At 46.3% G+C, this 17,683-nt stretch overlaps 1 protein-coding gene across 8 annotated transcripts in view; it reads left to right on the plus strand.

The window, feature by feature from the left end:
* Positions 1 to 8,415: 8,415 nt before the first annotated feature.
* The window catches only part of c24h16orf89 (chromosome 24 C16orf89 homolog), a 146,378-nt gene continuing 137,110 nt past the window's right edge, over positions 8,416 to 17,683 (plus strand). For all 8 annotated transcript variants that reach the window (XR_010977346.1, XR_010977347.1, XR_010977349.1 and 5 more), the window contains exons 1-2: positions 8,416 to 8,783; positions 13,588 to 13,740. Coding sequence is in view for 5 of the 8 variants with exons in the window: in XM_068055668.1 (XP_067911769.1) it covers positions 8,621 to 8,783; positions 13,588 to 13,740 (316 nt within the window). In the remaining 3 variants the exon portion in view is untranslated. The remainder of the gene's footprint in view (positions 8,784 to 13,587; positions 13,741 to 17,683) is intronic.

The raw sequence follows: 17,683 nt of genomic DNA on the forward strand, positions 1-17,683 counted from the left end.
AACACAGTGAGGTCATTTTAAAATTGTATTATGCGCTAGAAAAGCTACATCTGGAATAGTGCGCACAGCTTTGGTCTCCTCATTTAAAATAAAATTCCATTATTAGAGGGTACAGAGAAGAGCTACACAGTAGACCCAGAATTTAAGGGAATGACATGAGGAACGGTTGACTACCCTGAGTCTTGTTGGATGGGCTGTAATATAACAGATTGATATGGATTAAAAAAGCATTGTACATTAATTGGTGTAGAGAGAAAGAGACAGGGAGAATCTGAAATCCAAAGAATTTTGGTGCAATCACAGACAAGATATGGGATGAACGCGGATATGTTGATGTAATTAACTGTACTCCTGTAGCCAATATCTTCTTCTTAGGCAGTCCCTCAGGAACGAGGATGACTTTCTTCCACTCCAGGGTTGTGGGTCCTTAGGTGATTGCAAAATCCAATTCTGGATCTGCACACTCTGCCACAGGTGGGGCAGATGGTGTGCGATGAGGCGAGTGAATGGGATGCTCAAATTTCCAAAAGCTCCTTCGACTGCTTGCACTTCGTCGCTGCCTGGGCATGTCGATGTTGTTCGAACAGGCTGGCACCTTGGGCAAAAGATTCCCACAAATGAGTGGAAATGTCACATTTTTTCAGAGAGGCTTTAAGGACATCCTTGTAGTATTTCCTCTGCCCTCCTGGTAGCCTCTTGCCGTGACGGAGCTCGGAGTAGAAAGCTTGTTTGGGGAATCTTGTGTCAGGCATGCGGACCATGTGGCCCGCCCAGTGTATCTGACTAGCCATGACCAGTATCTCAATACTGGGGATGTTGGCCTGAGAGAGGACACTGATATTGGAGCGCCTGTCCTGCCATGAATTTGCAGGATCTTGCAGAGGCACCACTGGTGATACCTCTCCAGGGCTTTGAGATGTCTGCTGTACAGTGTCCATGTTTCCGACACATACAGGAGGGCAGGTAACACTGCGGCCCCGTAGACCATGAGCTTGGTGTCAGGTTTGAGTTCTTTGTCATCAAACACTCTTTTCCTCAAACGACCGAAGGCTGCGCTGGCACACTGGAGGTGATGCTGAGTTTCATCGTTGATTTCTGCCCTTGCTGAGAGGAGGCTCCCAAGGTATGAGAATTGATCCACATTGTCCATTGGTTCACTGTGGCTCTGGATAGTCAGGGGGCAGTGTTCTGCTGCAGGAGTAGGCTGGTAGAGGACCTTTGTCTTCCGGATGTTTAGCTTTGATACACCTCCGTGAATGCATCGACGCGGGTATGAATCGCAGAAAACTAGTATGCAGGTACTGCAGGCAATAAGGAAGGCAAATGGAATTTTGGCATTTATTGCGAAAGGAATAGAGTATAAAAGTAGGGAAATGTTGCTGCAACTGTACAAGGCATTAGTGAAACCGCACCTGGAGTATTGCGTACAATTTTGGTCCCCTTACTTGAGAAAGGATGTAGTTGCATTGGAGGCAGTTCAGAGGAGGTTTACTAGATTGATTCCAGAGATGAGGGGTTTGTCTTATGAAGAGAGATTAAGCAGTTTAGGCCTTTACTCTCTTGAGTTTAGAAGAATGAGAGGAGATCTAATTGAGGTATATAAGATGATCAGAGGGATTGACAAAGTAGACATAGAGAGAATGTTTCCTCTTGTGGGGCAATCTAGAACGAGAGGTCATAGTTTTAGGATAAGGGGTAGCAGATTTAAAACAGAGATGAGAAGAAATTACTTCTCTCAAAGAGTCGTGAATCTGTGGAATTCAAGGAGGAGATAGACAGATTTTTAAATTAGAAATGGGTTGAAGGGTTATGGAGAATGGGCAGGAAAGTGGAGTTGAGGCCAAGATGAGATCAGCCAAGATTGTATTGAATGGCGGCGGAGCAGGCTCGAGGGGCTGAATTGCCAACTCCTGCTCCTAGTTCTTACAGAAACATAGAAAATAGGAGCAGGAATAGGCCATTCAGCCCTTCGAGCCTGCTCCACCATTCATTATGATCATGACTCATCATCCAGCTCCGTAACCTGTTCCCGCTTTCGCTTCATATCCTTTGATCCCTTTTGCCCCAAGAGCTATATCTAACTCCTTCTTGAAAACATACAATGTTTTGGCCTCAACTGCTTTCTGTGGTAGCGAATTCCACAGGCTCTCTGGGTGAAGAAATTTCTCCTCATCTCAGTCCTGAAAGGTTTACCCCGTATCCTTAGACTATGACCCCTGGTTCTGGACTCTCCCACCATCGGGAACATCCTTCCTGCATCTACCCTGTCAAGTCCTGTTATAATTTTATAGGTTTCTATGAGATCCCTCCCTCACTCTTCTGAACTCCAGCGAATATAATCCTAACCGACTCAATCTCTCCTCATACGTCAGTCCCACCATCCCAGGAATCAGTCTGATAAACCTTCGCTGCACTCCCTCTATAGCAAGAACATCTTTCCTCAGATAAGGAGACCAAAACTACACACAATATTCCAGGTGTGGTCTCACCAAGGCCCTGTATAATTGCAGCAAGACACCCCTGCTCCTGTACTCGAATCCTTTCACTATGAAGGCCAACATACCATTTGCCTTTTTTACCGCCTGTTGCACCTTACCTTCAGCGACTGGTGTACGAGAACACCCAGGTCTCGCTGCATATTCCCCTCTCTCAGTTTATAGCCATTCAGATAATAATCTGCCTTCCTGTTTTTGCTACCAATGTGTATAACCTTACATTTATCCACATTATACTGCATCTGCCATGCATTTGCCCTCTCACTCAACTTGTCCATATCACCCTGAAGCCTCTCTGCATCCTCCTCACAACTTACCCTCCCACCCAGTTTTGTGTCATCTTCAAATTTGGAGATATTACATTTAGTTCCCTCATCTAAATCATTAATATATATTGTGAAAAGCTGGGGTCCTAGCACTGATGACTGCAGTACCCCACTAGTCACTGCCTGCAATTTGGAAAAAGACCCATTTATTCCTACTCTTTGTTTCCTGTCTGCCAACCAATTTTCTATCCATCGCAAGACACTAACCCCAATCCCATGTGCTTTAATTTTACACGCTAATCTCTTACGTGGGACTTTGTCGAAAGCCTTCTGAAAGTCCAAATAAACCACATCCACTGGCTCCCCCTCATCAACTCTACTAGTTACATCTTCGAATAATTCTAGTAGATTTGTCAAGCATTATTTCCCTTTCGTAAATCTATGCTGACTCTGCCCGATTCTACCACTCTTCTCTAAGTGCTCTGCTATAAAATCTTTGATAATGGACTCTAGAATTTTCCCCACTACCAACGCCAATCTGACTGGTCTATAATTCCTTGCTTTATCTCTACCTCCCTTTTTAAATAGTGGGGTTACATTAGCTACCCTCCAATCTGTAGGAACTGTTCCAGAGTCTATAGAATCTTGAAAAATGACCACCAATGCATCCACTATTTCTAGGGCCACTTCCTTAAGTACTCTGGGATGCAGACCATCAGGCCCTGGGGATTTAACCACCTTCAATCCTATCAAATTCCCCAACACCATTTCTCTACTAATACTGATTTCTTTCAGTTCCTCTCTCTCACTAAGCCCTGTGTTCCCCAATATTTCTGGTATGATATTTGTGTCCTCCTTTGTGAAGACAGAACCAAAGTATGCATTTAGTTGAATGGAATCCACATTGTGATTCCAGTAGGAGCTCTTCAGCAATGCAATTCAATTTGTTTCCACTGTGATGCAATAAGATCAAGAGTAAGACTTATGTAGCAAGAGAAATGGCTGTCAAAATGTTAACACAGTAATTACTGATCTCAGCAGTCTTTCACACCAATATTTAATTGGGTCTCATAGAGGGAGCGGAGTGGGACCTACCTGACCGACAGGGAGAGAGCAGGACTGACCCGACCCGAACTGACCAACAGGGAGAGAGCGGGACAGACCTGACCCGAACGACCGACAGGGAGAGAGCAGGACTGACCCGACCCGAACGACCGACAGGGAGAGAGCGGGACTGACCTGACCCGAACGACCGACAGGGAGAGAGCGGGACAGACCCGACCCGAACTGACCGACAGGGAGAGTACGTGACAGACCCGACCTGAACTGACCAACAGGGAGAGAGCGGGACAGACCTGACCCGAACGACCGACAGGGAGAGAGCGGGACTGACCTGACCCGAACGACCGACAGGGAGAGAGCGGGACAGACCTGACCCGAACGACCGACAGGGAGAGAGCGGGACAGACCTGACCCGAACGACCGACAGGGAGAGAGCGGGACAGACCTGACCCGAACGACCGACAGGGAGAGAGCGGGACAGACCTGACCCGAACGACCGACAGGGAGAGAGCGGGACAGACCTGACCCGAACGACCGACAGGGAGAGAGCGGGACTGACCCGAACGACCGACAGGGAGAGAGCGGGACAGACCCGACCCGAACCGACCGACAGGGAGAGAGCGGGACTGACCCGACCCGAACCGACCGACAGGGAGAGAGCGGGACTGACCCGAACGACCGACAGGGAGAGAGCGGGACAGACCTGACCCGAACTGACCGACAGGGAGAGAGTGGCACACACCTGACCCGAACTGACCGACAGGGAGAGAGCGGGACAGACCTGACCCGAACTGACCGACAGGGAGAGAGTGGCACACACCTGACCCGAACGACCGACAGGGAGAGAGCGGGACAGACCTGACCCGAACTGACCGACAGGGAGAGAGTGGCACACACCTGACCCGAACTGACCGACAGGGAGAGTACGTGACAGACCTGACCCGAACGACCGACAGGGAGAGAGCGGGACAGACCTGACCCGAACTGACCGACAGGGAGAGAGTGGCACACACCTGACCCGAACTGACCGACAGGGAGAGAGCGGGACAGACCTGACCCGAACTGACCGACAGGGAGAGAGTGGCACACACCTGACCCGAACGACCGACAGGGAGAGAGCGGGACAGACCTGACCCGAACTGACCGACAGGGAGAGAGTGGCACACACCTGACCCGAACGACCGACAGGGAGAGAGCGGGACAGACCTGACCCGAACTGACCGACAGGGAGAGAGTGGCACACACCTGACCCGAACTGACCGACAGGGAGAGAGCGGGACAGACCTGACCCGAACGACCGACAGGGAGAGAGTGGCACACACCCGACCCGAACTGACCGACAGGGAGAGAGTGGGACAGACCTGACCCGAACGACCGACAGGGAGAGAGTGGGACCGACCGACAGGGCGAGAGTGGGACCGACCGACAGGGCGAGAGTGGGACCGACCCGAGCCGAACCGACCGACAGGGAGAGAGTGGGACCGACCCGACCCGAACCGACCGGCAGGGCGAGAGTGGGACCGACCCGACCCGAACCGACCGGCAGGGCGAGAGTGGGACCGACCCGACCCGAACCGACCGGCAGGGCGAGAGTGGGACCGACCCGACCCGAACCGACCGGCAGGGCGAGAGTGGGACCGACCCGACCCGAACCGACCGGCAGGGCGAGAGTGGGACTGACCGACAGGGCGAGAGTGGGACCGACCTGACCCGAACCGACCGGCAGGGCGAGAGTGGGACCGACCGACAGGGCGAGAGTGGGACCGACCCGAGCCGAACCGACCGACAGGGAGAGAGTGGGACCGACCCGACCCGAACCGACCGGCAGGGCGAGAGTGGGACCGACCCGACCCGAACCGACCGGCAGGGCGAGAGTGGGACCGACCCGACCCGAACCGACCGGCAGGGCGAGAGTGGGACCGACCCGACCCGAACCGACCGGCAGGGCGAGAGTGGGACCGACCCGACCCGAACCGACCGGCAGGGCGAGAGTGGGACCGACCCGACCCGAACCGACCGGCAGGGCGAGAGTGGGACCGACCCGACCCGAACCGACCGGCAGGGCGAGAGTGGGACCGACCGACAGGGAGAGAGTGGGACCGACCCGACCCGAACCGACCGGCAGGGCGAGAGCGGGACCGACCGACAGGGAGAGAGTGGGACCGACCCGACCCGAACCGACCGGCAGGGCGAGAGTGGGACCGACCGACAGGGAGAGAGTGGGACCGACCCGACCCGAACCGACCGGCAGGGCGAGAGCGGGACCGACCGACAGGGAGAGAGCGGGAGCGACCCGAGCCGAACCGACCGACAGGGAGATAGCGGGAGCGGAGCCGGACCGACAGGGTAATGCTCGCCACCTTGAAGGTAAATCGGAGCCCTCAGCACATTCTGTCCACTCTGGGAGGCCGGGGGTGCGGCTCTCTCCCCTTACGTAGGCCTGAAGCCTGCAGCTTGCGTATCCTGACTCGCGCCGCTCCAACCGTTAGAAGCAGCAGCGAGGACCCCGCTTGCACCCAGCACCTGTCCGTTCAGCTGCCTGTCAGAAACAACATCCACTTCAGCGACTGGGTCAGCAGATCTTGACCTGCTTGGTCACTAATCAGTGGTGGAGTCGGGACAAAGAGCGAGGAGCTGGGAGCAGAGTGGGATAAAGAGCCATCTTGGTCCTGTCGTACACATCGGAGCATCAAGAAGACACAGTACCGGAGGCCGGTGACGAGGGTCCCCTGAGACCCCTCACGGAGTGGGTAGACTTGGAGCAGGCTTTCAGCTACCCCTTCAAAAACATCCTGACGCAGACCGACACGGCCTGCATCCGGGCTCACCAGCTGGACATGTTGGCCATGTGTAGACTATATACCCTTGGATACATAACATTAGCAGTATATAGGTTTACAATCGTTAAGCAAGCTTACCATTGGATACAGAATTATAGTAGGACAGTGCCGAATATGACAACCTTCAAGAGATAAGGGATGTGGTCAAATGTCTGTACTGCAAGAGTAGACCGTTTTTCCAGAAAGTGAATGGCACATGGTGCTGTGGTTCCATCATATCCCGAAAGTGGGTGTGTTATAGAAGAGGTATCAAAGTCAGTGTGTCCTAGTAAACTGTAGGATGTTGGAAATGAAGACATCAGAGGTAAAATTCAAGATGTGCAAGGTTTCCACCAATGGATTGTCTACCTACAGGTTTGCGGATATGCATCAGTTGTGTTCTTACTATGATTGATGTATCAATATAAGGAAAGGCAGAGGACATAAAATCTGCTGTACCTTGAAATTTTAGTAAAGTATGAAAGTTGCTGACACTACACTCTCAGACCTATTCATTAATGGAATGTGGCAGAAGCCAAAATCTTGCAGGTGGGTGGAAACATTACTGATGAGCATGGGAGAACAAGAAACCTGAATTGGTTTTCAAAAGGATAATTTTTAAAGATGTAAATATGCATTATTTCTTTCTGTCTGTAGGACAGCTCTCCCAACTTTGGCACAAGCCCCCAGATGTTAGTAAAGAGGACTTTGCAGGGTCGACAGGGCTGGGTTTGCCGTTGTCATTTCCGGTGCCTAGGTCGATGCCGGGTGGTCCGTCCGGTTTCATTCCTCTTTATCGACTTTGTAGCGGTTAGATACAACTGAGTGGCTTGCTAGGCCATTTCAGAGGGCATGTAAGAGTCAACCACATTGCTGTGGGTCTGGAGTCACATATAGGCCAGACCAGGTAAGGACAGCAGATTTCCTTCCGTAAAGGACATTAGTGAACCAGATGGGACAAAATGCTGGATTTGCACTCTGTAGTTTGAAATAAAAATGTTGGATTTATTGGTGATGTTGCTACTGACTTTGTGACAAAGGGCAACAGCTAAAAGATGGGAGTGGAATGGGAGTCAGTTCTGGTGGTGGGATTTTCATTGTACATAACCATTACGTTTGGAGATGCAGATGTCTCCATGTCCGGATCTGTTGATATGTTTTTTTATTTTACCAATGGTTATGATAAATATAAAAATTAAATAATTTAATTTCAAAATAAAAGTATAATTTTGCCTCAATTAAACCCATGCCATTGAGAAAAACTACTACCAAACTTTTTACAAAGAAAATCTGGCTTCTTTAAAGCAACAATAATTGTTCTTTGTGCTGTGACAATAGGCTTTGCTGGAACTTTACACCGTCCTTTTCAACTGTGCAGTTTGTAGCCCAGAACACAGGTAACACCAATTACTATCAGTTAGAGCCTTTGGGATGTTTCACTTACTGTGTTTTTATAGAACATATAATCATTAAATTAGTGAATGCAGCGAGGAACAGATGTGAACCTTATTGTCTGGTTGGTTCAGTATTAGCAGACTTTGGTGCGTTTATCCAAATGTTGGGCCATTCATCCCGAAAGAACTCCATTGAAAGATGTTCAAATATTCATTAGACAAGCTGTATACTCACTCAACATCCACTTTGTGGGGGAGGTGATTCGATGTGGATGATGTAACCAGTTGAATCTGGTTCCTCATTAGACAGACAGTTGCAGCTTCCATCTACTGAAAGCTTTTTGTGATAAATGATTTTTTTCATAAAAGACTGCATGAATTCACAAAGCCGATTTTTATCTGCCGGCTTTTGATGAAGTTGAGGACCTTAATGGAATTATTCAGTAAATACAGGAGCGGAGGGAATACACACAAGTCACGCGGAAAGACACAAGCCTCTCACAGGGAAACACCACAGACAAGGGAATGATCTCAAAGCTACCAGCTGCTGAGTTTAGAGAGGCTGTAGAGACTGCAGAGGAAGTATGAATTCTGCTCTGATCACATTTACCACTCTTAGTTTCGTTTCAGCAAACGATCTAAAGCTCAATAATATTATTTCCACATTAGAGAAAGCAACTTTCTTCTTTGAAAATACATACGATCGTCTCAATTTAGATGGTGTGGTAGGGTTTCGCCTGCTACAAGGTAAGTTAAACAGGCTGCAATATAACGCCAATACAAGTCCCAGTCACGATGTAGATGATTGGGTTATTTCTCCTGTATATTACAGTGAATGTTAACACCGCTGTGTTATCCACTGAGTAACTGACAACAGTAGTTGACCCAATCGTCTCCAGCATAGCTGCGATTTGGAGTGTTACTATACAGCCTGAAATCGCCAAATACATACTCTGTGTTTTAATTTAGCTATGATGACATAATGATATGGAGGTAATTAAAAACGATACAGAAAATGCTGTAAATACTGAGCAGGTCAGGCAGTATCTATGGGAAGAGAACTAGGGTTAACGTTTTAGGTCGATGAGTTTTCATCAGAACTCAAGTAATTGAAAATTAAGTAATTAAAAATGTTGGCTGGAGTTTTGACAATATAAATTTGTAGAAAGTTGGTGTGAAATATAATGGACGAAAGTGATAAATACTTTTGAGATGAAAAGGTAATTCAAACTGCTCTAACAGTAAAGGTGTGATGTGTGATTCAGCAACTATGTTGTAGAATACATGCAGTGATGGAACTAAAGTAAATTATAGTTTTGCTCTGGTACATGCCTGTATTCACGGATAGAGGATAGTACTGAATTCCCAACATACATTTTTAATTCTACGCGTTCTAAAGTTCGCACTCTTCAATAAAACATGAATAGCATCAATCTAATGAAAGGTCACAGACCTCAAACGTTAACTCTGTTTTTCTCTCCACAGATGCTGCCAGACCTGCTGAGTATTTCCAGTACTTTGTTTTTATTTCAGATTTTCAGCATCTGCAGTATTTTGCTTTTATTATATATGTGATTAGCGTCTAATTCTATTGACAATATCTACTTGTCCAGTCGGTGAAGTTAGTAAATGCTTGGTGAACTACAGTAAGATTTCTATACTAAGCTGATTTTAAAAATATGAATTTAAATTACTTAAACTTGATGTTTCAGGTTGATAACTTTTCATCATAAGTGGAAAAAGTTAAAGTTGTAACAGATTTGAAAAAAATGCAGGGAAGGGGGTGGGGGGGGAAGAACAAAAGCAATGGTCTGTGTTGGCCAAGAAGGCAGGAGAGAGTTAATGACAAAAGGAATGATGATGTAAAGCAAAAGGAGATGTTGTTACTTGTCCCATTACCAATAAGGTGTATTTATATAGCGCCTTTAACAATATCAAGCATCCCAAGGTGCTTCAGAGGCATTATAAAATAAAATTTTAATGCCAACGAGTCATTAGGGCAGATGATCAAAGTGTGTTAAAGAGATAGAGTTTTAAGGAGTGTTTTGAAAGAGCAAAGAGAGATGGAGAGGTTGTGGGAGGGAATTCCAGTGCTTAAGGCAGCTGAAAGTACAGGTGCCAACAGTGGAGTGATTAAAATGGTGGTGCTCATAAGACCAGAATTAGAGGAGTGTGGATATCTTGGAGGGTTGTGGGCTGGAGGAGATTATAGAGATAGGGAGGGGTGAGGCCATGGAGAGATTTGAAAACAAAGATGAGACTTTTAAAGAAAACGGCCTCGAGGAAGTGTAAATGGGAAAATCATTAGCTGATGTCTGGGGGAAAAGGGAGCAGCAGTTCTGATCTGAAAATGTTAAACTTGATGTTGAGAACTATGAGGTGCAGTCCCTGGAACTTATGTTGCACTTCATTGAAGCAGTATAGGAGGGCGAGGACAGAGAAGTCAGTGTGGGTGTGGGGCACGGAATTATAATAGCATGTGAGTGGAAACTTGGGATCATGCTTGCAGGCTGGATGGAGATGGTCAACAAAGCAATCATCCAATCTGTGTTTAGTCTTCCAAATGTAAAGGAGACCATATTGTGAACAGTGAATGTAGTATACTAAAGTAAAAAAAAACATGTAAATCCTGCTGAGTGGTTCCAGCATTTCTTGTTTTTATTTTATATGTAAATCACTGTTTCAGCTGGAAAGAATGCCCTGGAGGGTGGGAAGAGAGGAGGTAAAAGTACAGGTGTTTCATCGTCTGTGTTTGCATGGGAAGCTGCCATGGGAAGGGAAGAGGAGGGGATGTTGGTGCTTGAAGTGTGGGCTAGGATGTTTAGGGAACAGTCCCTTCAGAATGTTGAAAGGGGAAGGGAAGATGTGTTTGGGGTAACATCACGCTGGATGTGGCAGAAATGGAGGAGGATAATCCGTTGAATGTGGAGGCTAGTGGGTGGAGGTTGAGAACAAGGGGAACGCTGTCATGGTTCTGGGAAAGGGGAAGGGATGAGAGAGAAGTGTGGGAAATGGAATAAATGTAGTCGAGGACCCTGTCAACCACAGTGCGGGGGTGGGGAGGAGGCATCTTAGTTGAAGAGAAAGGAAGATGTATTGGAAGCACTAGTATGGAAGATAGCATCATCAGAGCAGATGAGCTAGAGAAACTGGGATAGAATTCTTACAGCAAGCTGGCTCGGAGCAAGTGTAGTCAAGGTAGCTGTGGGAATCAGTGCCAGGACAGTCCGAGAGCTCACTGCTTCTTCCTTGAATGGAGGTCCAACCAGTCCCCATCCTCCACTGCCTGGCTGAACTACTTCTCACTTTGAATAACTTCTTCTTTGACTTCACTCATTTCCTCCAAGTAAAAGATGTTGCTGTAACTTGTCTGGGTCCCACCTATGCCTGCCTTTTTGTATGATATAAGAACAAAAGAAATAGAGCAGGAGTAGAGCATTTGTTCCTTCGAGCCTGCTGTGCAATTCAGTATGATCATGGCTAATCTGTGACCTCAACTGTATCTTCCTGCACTATCCCTATCTCCATTGATCCCCAGTTTCCAAAAATCTATCCACCTCTGTCCTGAATATAATCAATGACGGAGCATGCACAGCTCTCTGGGATACAGAATTCCAAAGATTCACAACCCTCAGAGGAAAGAAATTTCTCCTCATCTCATTCCTAAATGGTTGACCCCTTATTCTGAGACTTGTGACTCTGTGTTCTAGACTCTCCAGCTAGGGAAAATATCATTCCAACATCTACCATGTCAAGCCCCTTCAGAATTTTGCATGTTTCAATGGGATTAACTCTAATTCTTACAAATTCTGGAGACTATAGTTCTAGTCTACTCAATTTCTCATGAAAGGACAGTTCCCTCATCTCAGGAACCAGAGAAGTGAACCTTTGGCAGGGCTACGTGGAAAGAGCAGGGGTGTTGGAGTAATTGGATCTATCTTTCAAAGAGCCAGTACAGATACGATGGGCTGAATGGCCTACTTATGTGCTGTATGATTCTATGTTCCTCTGCTGTGCTGTGGTTATTGGCGGCAGCAAAAGTTGCAACACTTTAGTTCATCTGCAGCATAGTACATTGTTATTTGTCCATTATAAACTACTAACACAGACAAACGTGATCCCATCCTCCTTTAAAATCTATTTAAAATATATACTTCCTGCTTGGAGATTTGAAGACCTGTGGGAATATCGCTTTTAAAAAAACAAAATGTAATCTAGGGGTGTGGCGTCACTGGCAAAACTGACATTTCTTGCTGTAGTGAGGAAGGTGGCAGTGAGCCTTCACTTTGAAGTGCTGCAGTCTGTGAGTATTAGCTACAATTGAGTGGCAGGCTAGGCAAAGATTCAACCACCTTAATATGAGACTGGAGTGACATATTGGCCAGAATGGGTAAGGGCAGCAGGTTTCCTTCCCTAAAGGAGATTGAAGAACCAGTTTCTTTTTCCACCCGGTGGCGGAAATAAAAATCTACCCTAAAATGTCAAAGTACATCAAGGTTTGATCCACCAAGCTCATCCTAAGCAAACACCACCAATAGCAAATATTTTTGTTTAAAATTACACTCTTGTTACAGCCAGCAGGTGTGGGTAGTTCCCACTATTTTAACTCCTTTTGTTTTATTTGTCAAATAAACAGACAGGAACAGGTTTTCTTGTAGGTTTAAAACAGAAGATTAACTATTCATTGAGCAATATTCATTCCTGAAATGGTCACAACAGCACCCATACACGCATTCACACACACACACACACACACACACACACACACACACACACACAGAAAAATAGATAGCTGGAGAGGAAGAGGGTAAATATTTTGAAGTGAGGTAGGTGTTCGGGGTTCACGGTAAACCTGTTAAATCTTCTCAGGATAATTTCTCTTTTAAAGTTCCAGGCCTGGGTTGTTTGTACATTTTTCTGGTCATTGAGATTTCAGTCTGGAGATGGGATCACTTTCAGTCCTCTGCACAAGTTGAAGGGTAGAATTCATAGCAGGGCTCCTTCTTTGGTTTTTGCTGGATCTCTCACAGCTCTCAGATGGACAGGCTTTTGTGAAGTTTGTTCTGATCTCTCCCTTTCCAGAGAGATACTTTTTTCTTAAGGTAAATTTCTCTCACATGTTGCCTTTGTTGGGAGGCACAGGGTCCCCTCCCTGTGGTGACCAACAATGGCCCAGGATGTCGCCGCATCACACCTTCTTTGTTTCAGAAGAACCCATTCAATTCAAGAATGTCTCAATGGGTTCAGGATGGGTGTAACTGACACCTCTTAGTTTGGAATATATCCTTTTGTCCTTAACAGACAGTAAAACAGTTTGAATATACAGGGCCAGGTCTTTTGATTTTCGGCAGCCATTTTGCAGCACATTGTCAACTTTATTTCAAAAGGAAAATTCAATTTTTATAACACTTCAGTTTGGGTTCTATATTTTCAATCGCTGCCCTTTAGTGTAACACTCAAAGGCTTTGGCCATCAGATTTTGCAGTGGTTAAAGTTCTCTCCAGTATTGGTGCTAAATGTGAATTTGATTGGTATTGTTTTACTCTCTCAGCTCAGCTGGAAGATGCATTGAAGAGATGGTCACTTTCAGGACCTGAAGCTGCTTCACAGTACACAAAGGTGGATGATCTAGTAAGAAGATTGGACCTCATCATGGTAAAAGCCATCAAAGCAATAAAAGCAAATGATCCCGTGTATTTCAATGGTAATCTTTAATTACCTTTATAAATGTCATAATTTCATCATTTCTATCATATCACAAATATGTAATTCTTACAAAAGTGATCAAGAGCAAGAAGAAGGCATTTTCACTCCTGGGCTGTTGTAAATAATTTACAGATGGGTTGTATGTGACTTGATCACAACATCAGTGAGAGATGCTGATTTAGTCCAAAGTTTATAGCTGCCAATAAAATCTAATTTTAAATAAAAACAGAAAATGCTCAACCACTCACCAGGTTAAACAGTATCTGTGGGGAGAGAGTGATGGGGTTTTTGGGCCTATGACGGCAGCTTTGGGTAGCCAATTAAGGCACTTTAAAGAGCAATTAAGCCCAATTTTGTGAGCGGCGCACAGGCCGGCCCCCACACCCGCCTCCCCTGGCCCTCACCACCCCTCCCACCCAAAGAGATTTACTAGAATAGTTCCAGGGATGAGGAATAAGGATTTATAGTTACATGGATGGACTGGAGAAGCTGGCATTATTTTACTTAGAGCAGAGAAGACTAAGAGGAGATTTGATAGAAGTGTTTAAAATCATGAACGGTTTAGATAAATAAAATAAGGGTGCACTGTCTTCCCATGGATGAAGGTTGAATAGCCAGAGAACAGAGATTTAAGATGCTAGGCAAAAGAACCAGAGGTGACATGAGGAAAAAACTTTTAATGGCCGAGTGGTTCAGATCTGGAACGCACCATCTGACAGAGTGATGGCTACAATTTCAACAATATCCTTCAAAAGGGAACTGGATAAATACTTGAAGGAGACTACATCTCAGGGATATGGGGAAACTGCAGGGAAATGGGACTAACTGGTTTGCTCTTCGAAAGGGCCAGTGCAGACTCGATGGACCAAATGGTCTCCTTCTGTGCTTACTATTCTATAACCCTATCATTAGCCTCCCCCCATGTTACTTCACCTTAATCCAATCAGCATAACCCACTATTCGTTTCCCCCTTATGTTGATCTAGCTTCCCCTTAAGTGCACCTATGCTACTCACCTCAACTACTCCGTGTGGTAGCTGTAGGATATTGTAATTGGGTGGAATATGTAAATAGACTGTGAGCATCATCACAGGAAGTGATGTAATATCTTTACAGGTCCTCATTTAGAGTATAAGTGGAAGCCTCAGAAGCAAAACGTGTGTAAATAAACTCCTGTTTCTCGAACAGTCAGACTCTTAGATATTCTGTACTAAGCCTTAAGAATTATCAGAATAATATACGGTGACAATGATAAACTGAAGAGAAGATGGAAAAATCTTTGCCTTTACCAGAGAACTTTGGAAAAAGTACCTGGACTGAACCAAGACAAGATGTGGCCAAAATGGATCTGTTCCATCACCACTGACTCCATCCTTCTCCCTTGCAACTGACAGAGGCTGAATCAGACTGTTTGCAACCTTGGTGTTATATTTGAGCACGAGATGACGTTCGGACCTCATACTCGTGCCATCACTAGGACCATCTGACTTTGCCCCTGCCTCAGCTTATATACTGTTGAAATCCTCATCCATGTCTTTGTTACCTCTAAACTTGATTATTCCAAAGCTCATTGGCAAACAGGATTAAGGAAAATCCCAAGGCTTTTTATACATATATAAAGAGCAAGAGGGTAAACAGGGAAAGGGTTGGCCCGCTCAAGGACAGAGATGGGAATCTAAGTGTGGAGCCAGAGGAAATGGGCGAGGTGCTAAATGAGTACTTTGCATTAGTATTCACCAAAGAGAAGGACTTGGTGGATGATGAGCATAGGGAAGGGAGTGCAGATCGTCTCAGTCATCTCATTATCAAAAAGGACGAGGTGTTGGGCGTCTTGCAAAGCATTAAGGTAGATAAGTCCCCAGGGCCTGATGGGATCTACCCTAGAATACTGAGGGAGGCAAGGGAAGAAATTGTTGGGGCCTTGACAGAAATCTTTGCATCCACATTGGCGACAGGTGAGGTCCCAGAGGACTGGAGAATGGCCAATGTTGTGCCTTTGTTTAAGAAGGGTGGCAAGGATAATCCAGGAAATTATAGGCCGGTGAGCCTTACGTCAGTGGTAGGGAAACTATTAGAGAGGATTATTCGGGACAGGATTTACTTCCATTTGGAAACAAACAAACTTATTAGCGAGAGACAGCATGGTTTTGTGAAGGGGAGGTCGTGTCTTACTAATTTGATTGAGTTTTTTGAGGAAGTGATGAAGATGATTGATGAAGGAAGGGTAGTGGATGTTATCTATATGGACTTTAGTAAAGCCTTTGACAAGGTCCCTCATGGCAGACTGGTACAAAAGGTGAAGTCACATGGGATCAGAGGTGAGCTGGCAAGATGGATACAGAACTGGCTCTGTCATAGAAGACAGAGGGTATCAGTGGATGGGTGTTTTTCTGAATGAAGGGATGTGACTAGTGGTGTTCCGCAGGGATCAGTGCTGGGACCTTTGCTGTTTGTATTATATATAAATGATTTGGAGGAAAATGTAGCTGGTCTGATTAGTAAGTTTGCGGACGACACAAAGGTTGGTGGAGTTGCGGATAATGATGAGGATTGCCAGCAGGATATTGGTCGGTTGGAGACTTGGGCGGAGAAATGGCTGATGGAGTTTAATCCGGACAAATGTGAGGTAATGCATATTGGAAGGTCTAATGCAGGTGGGAGGTGTACAGTAAATGGCAGAACCCTTAGGAGTATTGACAGGCAGAGAGATCTGGGCGTACAGGTCCACAAGTCACTGAAAGTGGCAATGCAGGTGGATAAGGTAGTCAAGAAGGCATACGACATGCTTGCCTTCATCGGTCGGGGCATAGAGTATAAAAATTGGCAAGTCATGTTGCAGCTGTACAGAACTTTAGTTAGGCCACACTTAGAATATTGCGTGCAATTCTGGTCGCCACGCTACCAGAAGGACGTGGAGGCTTTGGAGAGGGTACAGAGGAGGTTTACCAGGATGTTGCCTGGTCTGGAGTGCATTAGCTATGAGGAGAGGTTGGAAAAACTTGGATTGTTTTCACTGGAACGACGGAGGTGGAGGGGCGACATGATAGAGGTTTACAAAGTTATGAGCGGCATGGACAGAGTGTATAGTCAGAAGCTTTTTCGCAGGGTGGAAGAGTCAGTTACTAGGGGACATAGGTTTAAGGTGCGAGGGGCAAAGTTTAGAGGGGGTGTGCGAGGCAAGTTTTTTTACACAGAGGGTGGTGAGTGCCTGGAACTTGCTGCCAGGGGAGGTGGTGGAAGCAGATACGATAGCGACGTTTAAGAGACATCTTGACAAATACATGAATAGGAAGGGAATAGAGGGATATGGGCCCTGGAAATGCAGAAGGTGTTAGTTTAGGCAGGCATCAAGATCGGCGTAGGCTTGAAGGGCCGAATGGCCTGTTCTTGTGCTGTACTGTTCTTTGTTCTCTCTTGGCCAATCTCCTATGTTCTACCACACACAAACTTGAACTCGTCCAAAACTCTGGTGCCTGTGTCCTAACTCTCATCAAGTCTGCTTCACCTATCACCTCTGTGCTCGCCGATTGACATTGGCTCCTGGTTAATGCCTTGATTTTTAAATTCTTATGCTAATTTTTTAATCACTCCAGGGCCTCACCCCTCCCGAACTCTAACCACCTCCAGCCCGACAACCTCCTTGATCTCTGCACTTTGCCAATTCTGGCCTCTGGAGCATCCCCGTTTTTAATCACTTCCCCATTGGGGGCCTTGCCTTCAGCTGCCAATGCCCGAAGCTCTGGAATTCCCTCCCTGCACCTCTCTGCCTCTCCACCTCACTTTCCTCCTTTTAAGCCATTCCTTAAAGCTTATCTCTTTGACCTAATATCTCCTCATGAGACTCTGTCAATTTCTTTCCCCATAACACTCCTGTAAAGTGCCGTGGGCCTTTTTACTATTTTATTAAAGTGCTATATAAATGCAAGTTGCTGTTGTAATTGT

The sequence above is a fragment of the Heterodontus francisci genome, chromosome 24 (genome assembly GCF_036365525.1).
Source record: "Heterodontus francisci isolate sHetFra1 chromosome 24, sHetFra1.hap1, whole genome shotgun sequence".
NCBI classification, from domain to species: Eukaryota; Metazoa; Chordata; class Chondrichthyes; order Heterodontiformes; family Heterodontidae; genus Heterodontus; species Heterodontus francisci.